Genomic DNA, 18299 nt, shown 5'->3' with positions numbered 1-18299 from the left:
GGAAATCTAATATCATATTACAATCTCAACAGAGGCTCAGAGCAAGGGAATAATACTGTCTTTTAGATCAATTATGGGCTTCCCTGGTGGCTCAGAAGGTAAAGAATCCACCTGCAATGAGGGAGAGCAGGGTTCAGCCCTGGTTTGGGAAGATCCCCTGGAGAAGGTAACTCCAGTATTCTAGCCTGGAGAATTCCATGGACAGAGGAGCCTGGCAGGCTACAGACCGTGGGGTCATAAAGAGTCAGACGCAACTGAGCAACCTTCACTTTAGCTCAATTACACCAGATGCTTGAAAAGATGAAACCATGTATTGCTGAGACTACTTGTGGCTTTGGAACTTGACAAGATCAAACGGAAGCACACAAATCCGAGTGGTCTCACCCTTGAAGACATTTTCATATGATATGATGATGGACTAGAGTAATTAATGACTGAATGTGACTCTAGTGATGTACCAGTATCTTTTGACTTATATGATGCTTTTGCTATAAGAGATTAGTGGTCAGAGACAAAATATACATTTGGTCTTTGTCCCAGGTTTCTGGTATGAAGTTCCTAGTTCAGTAAGTCACTCAGTCGTGTCTGTCTCTTTGCGACCCCTGGACTGCAGCATACCGGGCCTCCCTGTCCATCACCAACTCCCAGAGTTTACTCAAACTCATGTCCATTGAGTCAGTGATGCCATCCAACCATCTTATCCTCTGTCATCCCCTTCTCCTCCCGGCTTCAATCTTTCCCAGCATCAGGGTCTTTTCAAATGAGTCAGTTCTTCCCATCAGGTGGCCTAAGTATTGGAATTTCAGCTTCAGCATCAGTCCTTCTAATAAATATTCAGGACTGATTTCCTTTAGGATGTGTTGGTTGGATCTCCTAGCTGTCCAAGGGACTCTCAAGAGTCTTCTCCAGCACCACAGTTCAAAAGCATCAATTCTTCGGTGCTCAACTTTCTTTATAGTACAACTCTCACATCTGTACATGACTACTGGAAAACCATAGCTTTGACTAGATGGACCTTTGTTGGCAAAGTAATGTCTCTGCTTTTTAATAGGCAGTCTAGGTTGGTCATAACTTTTCTTTCAAGGAGCAAGCGTCTTTTAATTTCATGGCTGCAATCACCATCTGTAGTGATTTTGGAGCCCCCGAAAATAAATTCTCTCTCACTGTTTCCATTGTTTCCCCATCTATTTGAAGTTCCTAAAACCCTTGGAATTCCCTGAGTGATAAGAATGTCTTTTGTTATTCATAACAGGCCCCTTTCAATAACACCTGAGTTTATGCTACTGAAGTAACTTAGGGTTGCTATTTAGGTTGCAGCCCCTAAATAGCCTAGGTCACCTGAAACACCAAGTGATTAGAGGACTGGAACTTTCAGCGTCACCCACCAACCTCCAGGAAGGGAACTGGAGCTTGAGCTCTACAATACTTTTGAACTGTAAGATTCAGAGTGTCTGGTGATGACATCAAGCTGCTGAGAGGGTGGTTTGCCCAGAGAGGGTATGGAAGTTTTGCATTCCCCACCCCAGAGCTTGCCCTATGTATCTCTTCCATTTGGCTATTTCTGAGTTGCGTTCTTTATGATAAACCAGTAATAGTATGTAAAGGGTTTTCCTAAGTTCTGTGAGTCATTCTAGCAAACGATCAAACCTGAAGGCAGGGTGGTGTGGTAAATCCTAAATTTGTAGTAAAGTTGGACAGAAGGGCAAGTAACCTGGGGACCTGGAACTTTCAACTGAAGTCTGAGTGAGGGCAGTCTTGTGGCTGAGTTCCATGAGTTCTGCAATAATTCTAGAAATTAGCATAAGAATTGAATTGAATTGTTGGATGCCCAGTTGGTATCTAGAGAACTGGTGGAAAACATCCTAAACAAACTTTCTATCATGAATATGTATTACTTTAATAACAGAAAAGAGTAAAATAAACATGTTATTTTAAAAAATGAAATATGAAAAGACAACCAACAGAATGGGAAAAAATATTTGCAAAGTGACCAACAAGAGATTGATCTCCAAAATATACAAATAGCTCATGCAGCTCAATATCAAAAAAGCAATCAATTGAATCAAAATAAGAGCTAAAGATCTAAATAGACATTTCTCCAAAGAAGACATACAGATGACCAAAAAAGCACATGAAGAGATATTCAACATCACTGATTATTAGAGAACTGCAAATCAAAACTACAATAAGGTACCACCTCACACTGGTCAGAATGGCCATCATCAAAAAACTTACGAACAATAAATGCTATAGAGAGTGTGGAAAAAAGGAATACCTCTTACGCTATTGGTGGGAATATAAATTGGTACAGTCACTATGGAAAAGAGTATGGAAGTTCCTCAAAAAAACAAAAAATATAGCTACCATATGATATAGCAATCTCATCCCTGGGCATATACTCAGAGAAAACCATAAATCATAAAGATACACGAAACCCAATGTTCATTGCAGCACTATTTACAATAGTCAGGACATGGAAGCAAGCTAAATGACCATCACAGATGAATGAATAAAGAAGATATGGTGCATATATACAATGGAATATTACTCAGCCATAAAAAGGAATGAAATAATGCCATTTGCAACAACATGGAAGGACCTAGAGACTGTCATACTGAGTGAAATAAGTCAGATACAAAGACAAATATCATATGATATCACTTATTGTAGAATCTTTAAAAATGTTACAAATGAATTTATTTACAAATCAGAAGTAGAGTCACAAACATAGAAAACAAACTTATGGTTACTGAGGGGGAAGGAGGGGAGGGATAAACTGGGAGATTGAGATTTACATATGCATACTACTATATATATAAAATAGATGACTAATAAGAACCTATTGTTAGCACAGGGAACTCTACTAAATACTCTGTAATGACTTATATGGGAAAAGAATCTAAAAGAGTAGATATATATTTGTATTTAACTGATTCACTTTTCTGTACAGTAGAAACTAACACTTGGCACCCCACTCCAGTACTCTTGCCTGGAAAATCCCATGGACGGAGGAGCCTGGTAGGCTGCAGTCCATGGGGTCACTAAGAGTTGGACATGACTGAGCGACTTCACTTTCACTTTTCACTTTCATGCACTGGAGAAGGAAATGGCAACCCACTCCAGTGTTCTTGCCTGGAGAATCCCAGAGGCAGGGGAGCCTGGTGGGCTGCCGTCTCCAGGGTAGCACAGAGTCGGACACGACTGCAGAGACTTAGCAGCAGTAGCAGCAGAAACTAACACAGCATTGTAAATTAACTATACCCCAATAAAAGTATTTTTTCTTTTTTTTAAATTTATTTTAATTGGAGGCTAATACTTTACAATATTGTGGTGGTTTTTGCCATACATTCACATGAGTCAGCCATGGGTGTATATGTGTTCCCCATCCTGACCCTCCCTCCCACCTCCTTCCCCATCCCATCCCTCAGGGTCATCCCAGTGCACCAGCCCTGAGCACCCTGTCTCATTCATCAAACCTAGACTGGCAATCTATTTCACATATGATAATATACATGTTTCAATGCTATTCTCTCAAATCATCCCACCCTCGCCTTCTTTCACAGAGTCCAAAAGTCTGTTCTTTACATCTGTGTCTCTTTGGCTGTTATACCCCAATAAAAGTAATTAAAAAAATTTTTTAAATGAAGTTATTGTAGCTTGAACACTTAAATTCTCAAAATCTGCTGATATCCTATAGCAAATTATTAAATGCAAATATTTGTAAAGTGAATAAAACTGAATTCCTCCCAACTCAATCCACATATATAAGTTTTCCTGATTTCTTCTCCATACTGAGCCTCAACTGTCTCTTTAGTTCTGGTCTGTATACTATGGCTCACCTCCTATGTCTTCATCCTCATTGGCTGGGCCTTCTGCACCATCCACATTTTCTGTTTCATGAGCTTTGGTTAAATCGTAGTCATTCAAAAGCTCTGAACCTTCTAGGAGATAAAAAGAATTTTAACTATGAAGTAATTTGAAAGGATTTTTATAAACCTGTTTCAGCTTTATCCAATCCCTAAGTGATAGACAATATCCTTTCACATACACCCAAGCAAGATATATGTGAAATTTTAGAAATATGCCCAAGGTTTATTTGCCTTTCAATTAGACATCATTTTCTTGAATAGTTCTTTCACCTTAAATTCCACTCAAGTTCCTTCTGGATAGAAATTCTCTCTCCTTTGGTGTATTTCAGGATATGCAGTAAGATGTTAAGACCAAGAATATTAACATATAGTGATGAGAAATATTGAGCCTGAGACTACTGGCAAAATTCAATTTGGGAAAGATGCTTTCCCGAGAGGAAGCCTATAAGCTTCTGAACACCAAATTCTATTTTCCCTTTCTGTTCACATTATAAATATGATTTTGTGGAAAGCATATTGGCCCCCAAATTCTTTTATTTCTTCAAACATTTACTAAATGTTGACAAGGCTACAGATATGAATAGGTCATAATTCCTGTATTCAAAGAGCTGATAATTTACAGATGTAGATAAAACAAACCCACAAATACAATGCAAGATTCAGACAAGAGATAAGTCTAAAATGTAGACTCGGACAAGAGATTAAGGGAAATACAAAGTGCTATGGGAGTTCCTAAGTAAAAGGCAGTAGATATGATAAAAAGCATGGTTAAATAAACAACAAACTTGCTAATAATTAAGTTTAACAAAGACACAATTTTTTACAATAAATATCGAAAATAATAGAAGTAAGGAAGAAGGCATGACATAGCTAGAATTTTTTCACATATAAGCATGGTAGCTTAATAAAAAAATGATAACAAAAGAAATGAACAGAAAAGACCCACTTGCCATCAAACTCCTTCCCAATAGTCAATAAAATATTTGCTGAGAACCTATTACATGCAACAAATAGTCAAAAACACTGAATCCTGCAACACTAAGGAGCTGAAACAGGAGAGGTGACGGAAACTCTGCAGTGGCTTCCTTTCTGCCGCAAGCATGACTGAGCACGGGGAACAGGACATTCTACTGGAGTATAGGAGTAAGATGGAACGCATCACATAAGATACATGACTCAGAGGTCCTGAAAACGCAGTCGTCATGGATTCAGGTGAAGTTTCTCATTTCTGCATATCATATACTCTTAGACACTAAGACACTGCTCTAAACAATAGTTTTCTTTTCTCAAGCCTGAAATGATACACACACAGTGCCCTGTATATGAACAACTGATATGAGGTACATGTTCAATTAAAACATAAGGTCACAACTCAGAGTAAAATAAAGACATCTGTGTGGTAAGTTTTGTAATATAGCAAAAGCTTTGAATCAAACAAAGTGAGTATATCAATAGAGAAAACACCGAATTTGTTTTTAGGAAATAGATTATTTTAAGTGTATATAGTTTATTCTGGAGCAAGGGTCAGCAAACCATGGCCTAAGGCCAAATCTAGCCATGGCCTATTTTTATTAATATATAGACCCAGGAAGTAGGAATGGTTTTACAGTTTTAAAGACTGTAAAAAATATAAAGAAGAATATACAACAGAGACCATATACGGCCCACAAAGTCTAAAATATTTACTCTCTGGCCCTTTACAAATAAAGTTTACTGACCACTGTTCCTGAGTGAAAAGCACAAGTTTTATAAGCTATGATATTGTTCAACAAAAGCTGTCTTAATTCAAATGAGTCAGCTGAAAATTTTTTTTAAGAAAAAAAAAAAAAACAGTGAAAAAATAAAAAAACATTGGGTGGGGTGGTTTGGCTCTGTGATGTCAGATAACTTATATGATCTAAACGGATGCATTATTTTTGTATCAGGAAGACACAACTTCGTTTTTTCCACAACCCATTTCTATAGCATTTTTATTGCAATCAGAATATTCCTCTTCATTTGAACTATTCAGTAAAGGTATATTTTTAGAGAGGAAAGATATGATGTTGTTACCTGTGGGCACAGACTGCTCTTGAGTGCTTTTCAGTTCCACATTTGGTTTTATATCTGAAACGAAAAGGATTATAAATATTAGCTTTTTAGAGTAAATTTTTTTCAGATATGAGCGTTCTAAATTTAATAAGGATACCACTTTGGAAGATTTAGTTGCTGATTTCCTCTCCAGAGCAGGACTATTCTCTACATCCTTCCTAAAAAGTGTCTCAAGGAGAATAAAAAGAATCCATGCAGAAATTATATTTTAAAGTGATTAAGAGGGAAAAATTACTATTCTGCATTTATTCTGGTATTTTAATTTTTTCATAAAGACCCGAGTTCCTATCTGGTATTGTCTTGTTTCAGTCTAAAGATCTTTCTTCAGCATATCTACTAGAGCAACTGTATGAATGACAACTTTTCTCAGCTTTCCATTTATTTGGAAATATCTTTATTTTGCCTTAAAATTTAAAGGATATTTTTACTTGACATAGAATTATGGGCTAACAGTTTTCTTCTGTCACTTTAAAGATGGCATTCCACTATCTTCTTATCCTCTATTGTTTCTGATGAGAAGAATATTTTCTATCACTGTTTTCCTTTATATATTCTTTTTCTCTGAATGCTTTCAAGATTTTCTCCTTAGTTTTTAGCAGTTTAACTACTATATGCCTAGGTGTGATTTTATCTGCATTTATCTCACATGGGTCCACCTAACTCCTTATCTGTAAAATTGTGTTTTTCACTAAACCTGGTAATTTTTCAGCTATTATTTCTTCAAATTCTTTTTCTCCTCCATTCTTTTGCCCTTTTTCTTCAAGGACTTCATCTACATGCATGTTAGATTTTTTCATATTCCTACATTTTCCTGAGGGCCTGTTCTTTTCCCCTTAAAGTTCTTTTCTCTGTTGCTCAGATTGAATACTTTCATTAATCAATCTTCAAGTTCATTATCCTTTCTTCTGTCATCTTAATGTGCTATCAAGCCTATTCAGTTAGTTTTCTATTTCAGATACTGTAATTTTTAGTTCTAGAAATTCTATTTTCATCTTTTTTATAGTCTCTCTCTGGGGTAGGAAATGGCAACCCACTCCAGTATTCTTGCCTGGAGAATCCCATGGACAGAGAAGCCTGGTGGGCTACGGTCCATGGGGTCACAAAAAGTCGGACATGATTGCGTGATTGAGCACACTACACAGTCTCTCTGCTAGATTTCCTATTTTTTAATTCATTACAAGCATCTGAGTATAATTATTACACTTGTTTAAGAGCCTTGTCCTCCAATTCTAATATCTATATCATTTTGGGATTAGTCACCTATGATTTCCTTTTCTCTTGAGTATGGGTCACATTTTCCTGCTTATTCAAATAACCTAATAATTCTGGATTGTACCCTGAAAATTATAAAGATATGTTACAGAATTTCTGGAGTTTGTTATGTTCCTTTGAAGGATATAGGAGATTTTCTTTGTTTATTTTACTTTTTAAAGCATGTAGTTAAACTCATATTCTGTTTCATTTGTGGTGGGAAGCATCTAGGGTAATCAATTGTCCCAGTATACCTGGGACTGAAGGTTTTCCAAGACAACAGCACTTTCACAGCCTCAGGAAAACTGGCACAAACTGGTCACTCTTGCAGAAGCGTAAATCTCTGTTCAGTTACTTTCACCTCAGATGGACTGCTCAGGGTGTGACCCATACAAGTATAGTTCAAGGATTAGCTAAAGATTTGGTCCAGCTAGAACATTTATACACAAAAGGCCCTCTCTACCCTCTCCACTCTAGGATTTCCCCCTTTGCTTCCTATGATTGCTTGTGATTGCTATGGTTTTTTAAGCCAGTAAAACTGTGGATTATCTATTCAAGTTTTGGTCACCCAGATGCTAAAACTGGGACCTGCCTTTGAGCAAAACAGCCTTAAAAACAGGTTGGTTTTGGTTATTTTCCAATGCCTGCAGGAAATAGATTTTTCATATTTTGTCCAGAATTATAATTGTTATCTGTTGGAAGGTTGGTTCAATGGGACCAACCTCCTCTACTACTAGAAATTGAAACTCTCCATTTGTTCTTTATTTCAATGGTGATCATATACCCATAACTGCTCCAGATACCACTAATTTCAAATAATCTATATTTCAGATGTATTTCAATTTTTGTTTTGAAAAATACAGTCACTGCATTTACATTCTATCCTAATATTAAAAGTTTAACACACCACCCATTAGATGTTAGCAGCAAAGCCTAAGTGCAGGAAAAATACAAATATTTTTAAAATAAGCAAGCATTAGTCAGTCAGTCAGTCATGGCTGACTCTTTACGACCCCATGGACTGTAGCTCACTAGGCTCCTGTGTCCATGGAATTCTTCAGGCAAGAATACTGGAGTGGGTTGCCATTTCCTACTCCAGGGGATCTTTCTAGCCAGGGATTGAACCTGGGTTTCTTGCACTGCAGACAGATTCTTTACCATCTGAGCCACCAGGGAAGCCTTTTGTAAAATAAGCAAAGGGGCAGCCTAATATGCAGTGTTAAAACCCAAGATGGGTGAAAGAAACATCCATACAAGGAATAGGGACAGGCCAGGGTAGGCTGTTGGAGACCAACCAATATGAAAAGTGTGCCTGTGTGGGGTGCACATTTAGCATGAGATGAGGAGGGATTCTACATGAAGGGCAGACAGATTGGCAAGTCAGAGCCTAAGCAGGATGAGAAGGGCAGGAGAATCACCTGGGCTGGAGTGATGAAGGACGTATCCAAGTAAGGGATGAACTAGCATGAGGAGTCAGAGCCTGAGCACAGAGAAGACGCCATTTATGCCTGGGGGTGCTCTCATTTCAGGGAGTAGACAGGGTTAGCAAGGCACCCACACAGGGACAGTGGGGGCACCAAAGAGCCCAAATGGAGTGAGTAGAGTTTCTATGTTTGGGAGTATCCAAGGCAAAGTGTCAGATTGGGTTGAAGGCAAACTTGATTGGGTTGAAGAGGGCATCCACATTAAGGGCAGCTTTGCACTGGGATCTGTGCTGTGCATAGTTGCTCAGTTGTCTGACTCTTTGCGACCCCATGGACTGTAGCCCACCAGGCTCTTCTGTCCATGGGGATTCTCCAGGCAAGAATACTGGAATGGATTGCCATGCCCTCCTCTAGGGGATCTTTCCAACCCAGGTCTCCTGCATTGTAGGCAGATTCTTTACCATCTGAGCCATCAGAGAAGCCCAAGAATACTGGAATGGTTAGCCTATCCCTTCGTCAGGGGATCTTCCTGACCCAGGAATTGAACTGGGTTTCCTGCATTGCAGGTAGATTTTTTACCAGTTGAGCTATCTGGGAAGCCCATCAGACCCCAATAGAAAAGGGTATCTACGTAGATGAGTGCCTGCAGTACAGGATGTCAGAAACCAAATGAGGCAAGGTAAGAATCTTCACTGAAGAGGAAATGGCAGTGGCAGTGGATGACTGTTTATACAAAGGAGGATTGATTAAGTAAGAAAAATATAATAAGGATAATGAGACCCAGGTTTTTCTCTGTCAGAGAAGGGAGTTATAAATATGAAAACCTGTGGTCCTATATTGGAAATGGAAGTACTGGCAGAAAGCGATCTTGAGAAAGAAGAATGGAACTGGAGGAATCAACCTACCTGACTTCAGGCTCTACTACAAAGCCACAGTTATCAAGACAGTATGGTACTGGCACAAAGACAGAAATATAGATCAATGGAACAAAATAGAAAGCCCAGAGATAAATCCACGCACATATGGACACCTTATCTTTGACAAAGGAGGCAAGAATATACAATGGATTAAAGACAATCTCTTTAACAAGTGGTGCTGGGAAATCTGGTCAACCTCTTGTAAAAGAATGAAACTAGAACACTTTCTTACACCATACACAAAAATAAACTCAAAATGAATTAAATATCTAAACGTAAGACCAGAAACTATAAAACTCCTAGAGGAGAACATAGGCAAAACACTCTCCGACACACATCACAGCAGGATCCTCTATGACCCACCTCCCAGAATATTGGAAATAAAAGCAAAAATAAACAAATGGGACCTAATTAACCTTAAAAGCTTCTGCACATCAAAGGAAACTATTAGCAAGGTGAAAAGACAGCCTTCAGAATGGGAGAAGATAATAGCAAATGAAGCAACTGACAAACAACTAATCTCGAGAATATACAAGCAACTCCTACAGCTCAACTCCAGAAAAATAAATGACCCAATCAAAAAATGGGCCAAAGAACTAAATAGACATTTCTCCAAAGAAGACATACAGATGGCTAACAAACACATGAAAAGATGCTCAACATCACTCATTATCAGAGAAATGCAAATCAAAACCACTATGAGGTACCATTTCACACCAGTCAGAATGGCTGCAATCCAAAAGTCTACAAGTAATAAATGCTGGAGAGGGTGTGAAGAAAAGGGAACCCTCTTACACTGTTGGTGGGAATGCAAACTAGTACAGCCACTATGGAGAACAGTGTGGAGATTCCTTAAAAAACTGGAAATAGAACTGCCTTATGATCCAGCAATCCCACTGCTGGGCATACACACTGAGGAAACCAGATGGGAAAGAGACACGTGTACCCCAATGTTCATCACAGCACTGTTTATAATAGCCAGGACATGGAAGCAACCTAGATGTCCATCAGCAGATGAATGGATAAGAAAGCTGAGGTACATATACACAATGGAGTATTACTCAACCATTAAAAAGAATACATTTGAATCAGTTCTAATGAGGTGGATGAAACTGGAGCCTATTATACAGAGTGAAGTAAGCCAGAAAGAAAAACACCAATACAGTATACTAACGCATATATATGGAATTTAGAAAGATGGTAACAATAACCCTGTGTACGAGACAGCAAAAGAGACACTGATGTATAGAACAGTCTTATGGACTCTGTGGGAGAGGGAGAGGGTGGGAAGATTTGGGAGAATGGCATTGAAACATGTAAAATATCATGTATGAAACGAGTTGCCAGTCCAGGTTCGATGCACGATACTGGATGCTTGGGGCTGGTGCACTGGGACAACCCAGAGGGATGGAATGGGGAGGGAGGAGGGAGGAGGTTCAGGATGGGGAACACATGTATACCTGTGGCGGATTCATTTTGATATTTGGCAAAACTAATACAATTATGTAAAGTTTAAAAATAAAATTAAATTAAAAAAAAAAGAAAAAAAAAAAGAAGTACTGGCAGGAACACATGGCTTCGACTATATATAAATTGATACAAAACATAGATGGAAATGTGTGTATATGTATGGTATAACACACCTGGTCTCTAGCTCTGTTCACTGAGAGCCCCTGGGAGCAGTGACACCACAACAGCTTTCAGGATACGGATATTAACTTCTAAGTATCATTCTCAACTTATAGAAACCATATTCCTTAGAGAAATGGCTGACTCCAGCACTGGGGGAGGGAAAGTACAGATGAGTCTGGAACATTTTGTTGTGCCAGAAAGCAAGGAAGTGCTCACAGAAACAAGAGCATATATTAAAAGGATATGGAAATTATTCTGAAGGGGTTCCCACTGGCCAAATCTGAGACAAGGGAGCATCAAAGTTATAATGATAGTATTGGATTACAACCTATTAAAAAGCATAAATTCATGAGTCCATATTGACATTAATAAGTAGTTGATAAATGTAAAGTCCAGTAACAAATGGAAAATTTACATAGTTGCAAAATGCTTCTTCTCAAAATATTATTACAAAGATGAAAAGAGAAACTACATAGTGAAGAACGTTGTAGACACCACTGTACTGAGTAAAGTGATCATTATTGGTAATGGGACAAATGAAAATTATGTGTCCACTGATAATGAAAAGAACACAGCTTCACTTCTGTGATATACCTGCCAGACATGCACAATCTAAACCTAACCATGAGAAAACTAACTCTAATTGAGGGATAATTTACAAAATAACTGGCTTGTAATTCTCAAAAGTTTCACAGTCATGACCAACTGGGGAACTATTCCAGACTGAAGGACGGGGAAGAGACGTGACAACTAAATGCATATGTGATTCTGAGCCGAATTCTCCTGCGGTAAAGGGCATTATAGAAGCTACTGGAGAAATCTGAGTGGGGCCTGAGGATTAAATTGTAGTAATGTCTCAGTGTTAATTTCCTGGTTTTGATAGTTGTTTCCTGGTTATGTAGGAGAAGGTAGAACACACACTAAAGTAGTCAAGGGTGGATAGGGCTTTATGTCAGCAACTTACTCTCAAAATTTCCGGAAAAAAAAAAAAAATAGTTTTTTGTACTGTATTGCAACTTTTCTGTAAGTTTGATAGTGGGAGTTTTTTAAAAGCTTTTTTTTTTTTTTTTCAGCTAACTGTGAAACTTTTAACTGCACACTAAAGGGATTCTGAACAAAAAACAAAAAGAAAGAAAAGTAGCTCAAAAGTTTCAAATGAACGATCTTCATGTGAAAACACGTTTTAGTTATTACAGAGCAAGATGGCTTTTGATTTGGTGACCTAAAGAAAAAAGGTCCTAGTCCCCTGAGCCTCTTAAACTCTCTGACAGTGACATTTAAATAGCTCTCAGTATTTTTTCAAGCAGCCTTTGTGTGGTGTAAATAACACCAGAAGGAACTGAGTACAGTTTCCAAGAAAAAAAGGAGATCTGACTATCTGAGTATTCAAAATTTGAAGGAGGCATTTAAACCATCTATGACTTCCCTGGAAGTCCAGTGGTTAAGACTCACGTTTCCACTGCAGGGGACACAGGTTCACTCCCTGGTCAGGGAACTAAGATCCCATATGCTGTGGCACAGCCAAAAAGAAAAGCAAACCATCTATAATCAGGCTATATGGATGCTATTCTTAGGTGCTAAAAAATACTTAAAATACAAGAACAAAGGAGACTGAAGTGTATTTTCCCCTCTTGAATGTAAACATCTTTATAAAAATGTGAAGTCTAGTAGTGAATAGATGATAAAGGAATTCCCACCTGAAGACCAGAAACCTATTAAATATTTATAAGTGCAGCAAAAGTTTTACAGTTTTTAATGGATAATTTTGTCATTCCTTCATACTTCAGTTCAAAAAAGACTTTCAAAAATTTCCATGGTGGGGTCCATTTGGGTATTTTTAATGTGTTGGCAGTCAACATAGTTTTAAACTATTTCCCGCCCCCCCCCAAAAAAAAGAAAGCTAAGAAGGAAAGGTCCCTATACTTCTTTTGACAAAAATATTAATTCCCTTTACTGATATTAATATATATGGTGCAAATGATGGAAGAATTCCAAAGTGGATTAATTCTGTTGAGATAGCATTCCTGTCAATTTTCTACCTCTCCTATTACTTGAATTGGGTAAAGCATGTTCCTGCCTTAGGACTTTTGCTTTTACTCGTCCCTCTGACCAAAATGCTCTTCCCTCAGATGGCCACCTGCCCTACCTCCTTTCTTCATTCAGGTGTGTGCTCAAAAGTAACCTTATAAAACCAGCTTTACCTAACTACTCTATAATAAGATGTCATCCTTCATTGTCACTTTTTTCTCTTTATAAACTTTTCTTCATACAATTTCTTCATTTTCACCACCTGATGTATATTTATTCATTTTTTAAAAAGTATTTATTGATTTGGCTGCACCAGCTCTTAGCTGTGACATGCAGAACCTTTGATCTTCATTGCAGCATGCAGGCTCTTTAGTTATGACATGTGAACTCGCAGTTGTGGCAGGTGGGATCTCGTTCCCTGACCAGGGATTGAACCCAGGCCCCTTGCATTGGGAGCACAGAGTCTTAGCCACTGGACCACCAGGGAAGTCCCTATTTGTTCACTTTTAAAATGTCTCCTCCCCACCCCACCAGAATGTAAACTTAATGAAAACATGGATGTTGGCTGTAATTTTTATTGCTTTTTGCTATATTTTCAGCTCTCAAAATAGTACCCATTGTGACAGCCACTCAATAAATATTTGTTGAATTAATACATGAACTTTTACATCTCTATCTTTGCTACTTATAAATACTCTAAGTCAAGGTTCTACAAACTACAGCTTTCACCTGTTCTTGTATGATTTGTGAACTAAGAATGAGTTTACATTTTTTAATGGTTGAAAAAAATCAGAAAGATTCATTTCATGCAACTTGAAAATTGTGTGGAATTCTAACATCAGTGTTCACAAATAAAGTTTTATTGGACCACAGCTAAATCCATGTTGTCTACAGCTGCTTCTGTATTCCAAGAGCAGAGTTGAGTACTTGCAAGAGACTATATGACTTGCAAAGCCAAAAACATTCACTATCTGGTGACCTTTTAGAAAAAGTTTGTCAAGACCTGGTCAAATCTACTATTAATACTAACACTAATACTGCACTGGCCAATACAATAGCCACTAGCCACATGTGCCAATTTGAGTTTAAATTTAAGTTAATTAAAGTTAAAAATTTAGTTTCTCAGTTACCCAACCACATTTCAAGTATTCAACAGAACATGTAGCTAAGGGTCTTTCATATTGGAGAATATAGATAAAGAGTATTTCCATCCCTGTAGAAAGTTCTACCAAAGAGCACAGCTCTAGATTTTAGAATATCTTCTTGCCGCTTGGGATACTGCTAAGTGCAGTTATTTAAAGCAAACATTAAAACTTTGGGTCAGGAAAGAAACCATGTATAAAAGTTAAATCAATGAAAATTCTAAGGAAATATACTAGGAAACAGCTTAACAATGATCATCTTCTATCAGTGTTTTCTAAACTCCTGCAATTGGAATTTCAGGGGAAAGCACTTTCTATTAATGCAGTCATCAAAAAGGTAAAGGATATAGACAGCATCTTCATACAAAGAACTTTATAAATTTCACTGATTAAAAAATAAACGTGACTCTTTGAAGGGTTAAAAAAGAAAACCCACATGATGCCAAACATCCAGATAAAATATTTCTAAATGTACCTATATGGGGCTTCCCAGGTGGCACAGTGGAAAAACAATCTGCCTGTCAATTAAGAGGACATGGGTTAAATCCTGGTCTGGGAAGATTCCACATCATGCAGAGCAACTAAGTCCACGTGGCACAACTACTGAACCCACACTCTAGGGCCCACGAGCCACAACTACTGAGCTTGTGCTCCGCAACAAGAGAAGCCACCACAATGAGAAGCCCACGCACCACAACCAAGAGTAGTCCCCCACTCACCATAAGCAGAGATAGCTGAGCAAAAGCAATGGAGACCCAGTGCAACCAAAAATAAAATACTTATATATGTGTATACAAAATAAACTCAGCATGTACATTAGAATTTTTGTATCATTAGATAAAATCATTTTTCTTACCTCGTTTAAAAGCCAAAATTACAATCCTTACTTAACACTCTTATATATATCAATTTCCCTCCTGCTCTTGCCATAACTAAATAATCTCCTGATATATTTTTAAATTAAATAATTACTGTTTTCCATTGACACTGGTGTTGTACTATGTTTTCCAATGACATTTTACCTCTTAAACAATAAATCTTATGGACAGATTCTTAGAAAAGTTCAATCTTCCAAGACTGGACCAAGAATAAATAGAAATTATGAACAACCCAATTGCAAGCACTGAAATTGAAGCTGTGATAAAAAATCTCCCCAAAAGCAAAAGCCCAGGACCAGATGGCTTCGTAGCAGAATTCTATCAAACATTTAGAGAAGAGCTAATGCCTATCCTTCTAAAACTCTTCTAAGAAATTGCAGAGAAAGGAACACTTCCAAACTCATTGTACAAGGCCACCATCACCCTGATACCAAAACCAGACAAAGACAACATAAACAATAAATCTTATAAAAAATACATAGCTTCTGTAACTGATACAGTTCACAAATATATTAGACGGTTAAAGTTAAAGGTTATTTCTTTTGTAGTTTTCCAAGCACTCTACATATTCAAAGCTTTATTAGCAATCTCAAATTGTTTTCTGCTGCTGCTGCTACTAAGTCGCTTCAGTCGTGTCCGACTCTGTGCGACCCCATAGACGGCAGCCCACCAGGCTGCGCCATCCCTGGGATCCTCCAGGCAAGAACACTGGAGTGGGTTGCTACCAGAAGTGAAAACAAGCCTCATCATATGCTTACTGAGAGATGACAATTTCAAATTTTTACTCCTTCAGATTCTCTCTTTGACAAAGATGCTGTTTAAAAAATTTCATGAGTTAGAATTTTTGTTAAATATACCAAGATTTTTCTCTGAGATTCTAGCATTTTATGTGCTACAAAATGAAAAGAGGTAGATTACAAATAAAATTTAAAGCTGAAAATGCTAAGGATCTGGTTAATTGAGATTTCATAAAAAATCACACGTGAATAATATGCTATCTATGAACAAAATCAAATATTTACATTAGCAACAAAACATGCAACCATATTTTTAATTCGAATGATTACAAACTTGTTTTCATTTTGTTACTTTAAGTAATTATCATTCAGTAAAGGATATCCGCTAATAAACATGGAACTCTGCTCAATGTTATGTGGCAACCTGGTGGGGAGGGGACTTTGCGGGAGAATGGATACAAGTACATGTATGGCTGAGTCCCTCCAATGCTCACTTGAAACTATCACAACACTGTTAATTGGCTATGCTCCAATACAAAACAGAAGTTAAAAAAAAGAATACCAGCTAATATAATTCTACTCTTAATTTCAGAGATGAGATTTCCACTTGCTGGTCTGTCTTTCCAGCATAGCGTAGAAGCTAAAGGAGAGCAAAATGTCAGTCTCAGAAGAGCCCTGCACTGAGTTTGCAGCTGTCCTCAGCACTGGTGCCTGACAGCAGCCAGAAAGTTGTCTTTGAACGTCAGCATTTCCCTTTACCTTCATAACAATAAACTGATTTCTCTATCCCCATACCTCGTTCTTAAATTTAAAATGTCCATTTTTACTTTTTAACCAAAAGCTTTGGAAACTGAGTAACTGACTACAAAACGATCCTTATAATCAATGAAATTAGAAACGTTGGAATTGAAGTAGATATCTTACCTAATCTCTTCTTTCCCTGCCACTTGATATTTGAATTTTCTCCAATATCCAACTATTTGGATTATGAAGTCTCTGCTTAGATACTTCCAAGAATACAGAAGTTATACTTTTCTTTTTCAGAAAAATTCTAATGGTTTAAAAAGTTCCTCCTTAAATACAGTGGAACTCAAAATTTCCTGAATTGTCCATTTCAGGTCCTAGTTCAGCTTTCTGGGAACATCCAGAATAAATTATTACACAAATGCTACCACTCAGGTCCCTAACCATGGTGAGAGCTTTCTTCTGAGCCTGGTTTGTTTGCCTATGGTCCTCCAAAAATGTGGCATCAAGCACTTAGCCCAGGAGTGCACATGAGACTTCATATTATCTCATAGCATCTCTGGAAAATAAACAGGTGCAATGGCATTTATTATTCTTCCCATTTTACAAAAAAATTTTAAGACAAAAGAATGACAAAATATATAAAGTCATGTAATTGTTCAAAGGTACAATGTCAGTGGCACATTATGAAGAGAAGCAGGATTCCTCTCTTGAGTTTCAACCTTTGTTTCAAAGAATTTAAATAACGTTTTAAGGTGCTTTCCTACATAGATTATAAATCTTGGAAGAAGGTCAGAACTAGAAGACATTTTATTTTATTTTTTTTAGAAGACATTTTAGACCCAATTAATTTCAAATACCTCAAGTGAGAGGAAAGGAAGATATTAAAAAGGAGGGGGCATGCCTTAAAATGAGAATAGTCTCTCCAACCATGAAATCCTTCCTTTCCTTCCTCTTTGGACCAAAGTAAAGGTTAAGAGACATCAAGAATACTTCTCTAAGAACATCAGGTCAATATAGCCCACGTTACCCTCTTTTTTTTTAAACAAAATACTCCATTTTCCCTAGGTTAAATGTGAAGAAATTATAGACTGCAGGGCACAGATCTTAAAGAGCAAATTCAATATCTAGTGTTTTTTCCCCTGAAAGGTCAGTTACTATAAAGTTGTAGAAAAATATACTTATATTTTACCATGGGTATCACGTGCCAACAAACATGCAGAGAGAAAAGGAAGAATGAGCATTTCATGCCACTGGTACTTTTAAAAATTGTCTGTGCTAAAATGATTGAATCCAACATATTACAAGTAAGATTTTCATTTTGTACCTGTAAAATGCCTAGTTGGTTATAAAGTAACTGAAGTTAAAAACAAAATATCAATTGAAGATGGGTGACAGACTTAAACGTGACAGCTAAAACAATCAAATTTCTAGAGGAAACGATAGGAGAATATTTTTATGGCCTTGGATAGGCAAAGACTTAATCCCAAAAGGAAAAAAAAAGATAACTTTGTCTTCATTAAAATTAAGAATTCTGTTTATCAAATAGATTAAGAAAATAAATAAGCAAGTTACAGATCCAGAGA

At 37.3% G+C, this 18299-nt stretch overlaps 1 protein-coding gene across 3 annotated transcripts in view; it reads right to left on the bottom strand.

Moving 5' to 3' along the window:
* Nucleotides 1-18299, bottom strand: part of IKZF3 (IKAROS family zinc finger 3) — a 93341-nt gene that overhangs the window by 63273 nt on the left and 11769 nt on the right. For 2 of the 3 annotated variants that reach the window (XM_006068571.4, XM_025280192.3), the window contains exons 2-3: nucleotides 5922-5975; nucleotides 3840-3941 (exon numbers count right to left, since the gene is read on the bottom strand). In XM_006068571.4, coding sequence (XP_006068633.1) covers nucleotides 3840-3941; nucleotides 5922-5975 — 156 coding nt within the window. The remainder of the gene's footprint in view (nucleotides 1-3839; nucleotides 3942-5921; nucleotides 5976-18299) is intronic. The other variant, XM_006068572.4, reaches the window with a different exon arrangement.

This window comes from Bubalus bubalis, chromosome 3, assembly GCF_019923935.1.
Source record: "Bubalus bubalis isolate 160015118507 breed Murrah chromosome 3, NDDB_SH_1, whole genome shotgun sequence".
Classification (NCBI taxonomy): domain Eukaryota; kingdom Metazoa; phylum Chordata; class Mammalia; order Artiodactyla; family Bovidae; genus Bubalus; species Bubalus bubalis.
The sequence above is the reverse complement of the archived record's forward strand: the minus strand, read 5'-3'. Positions and strand labels throughout refer to the sequence as shown.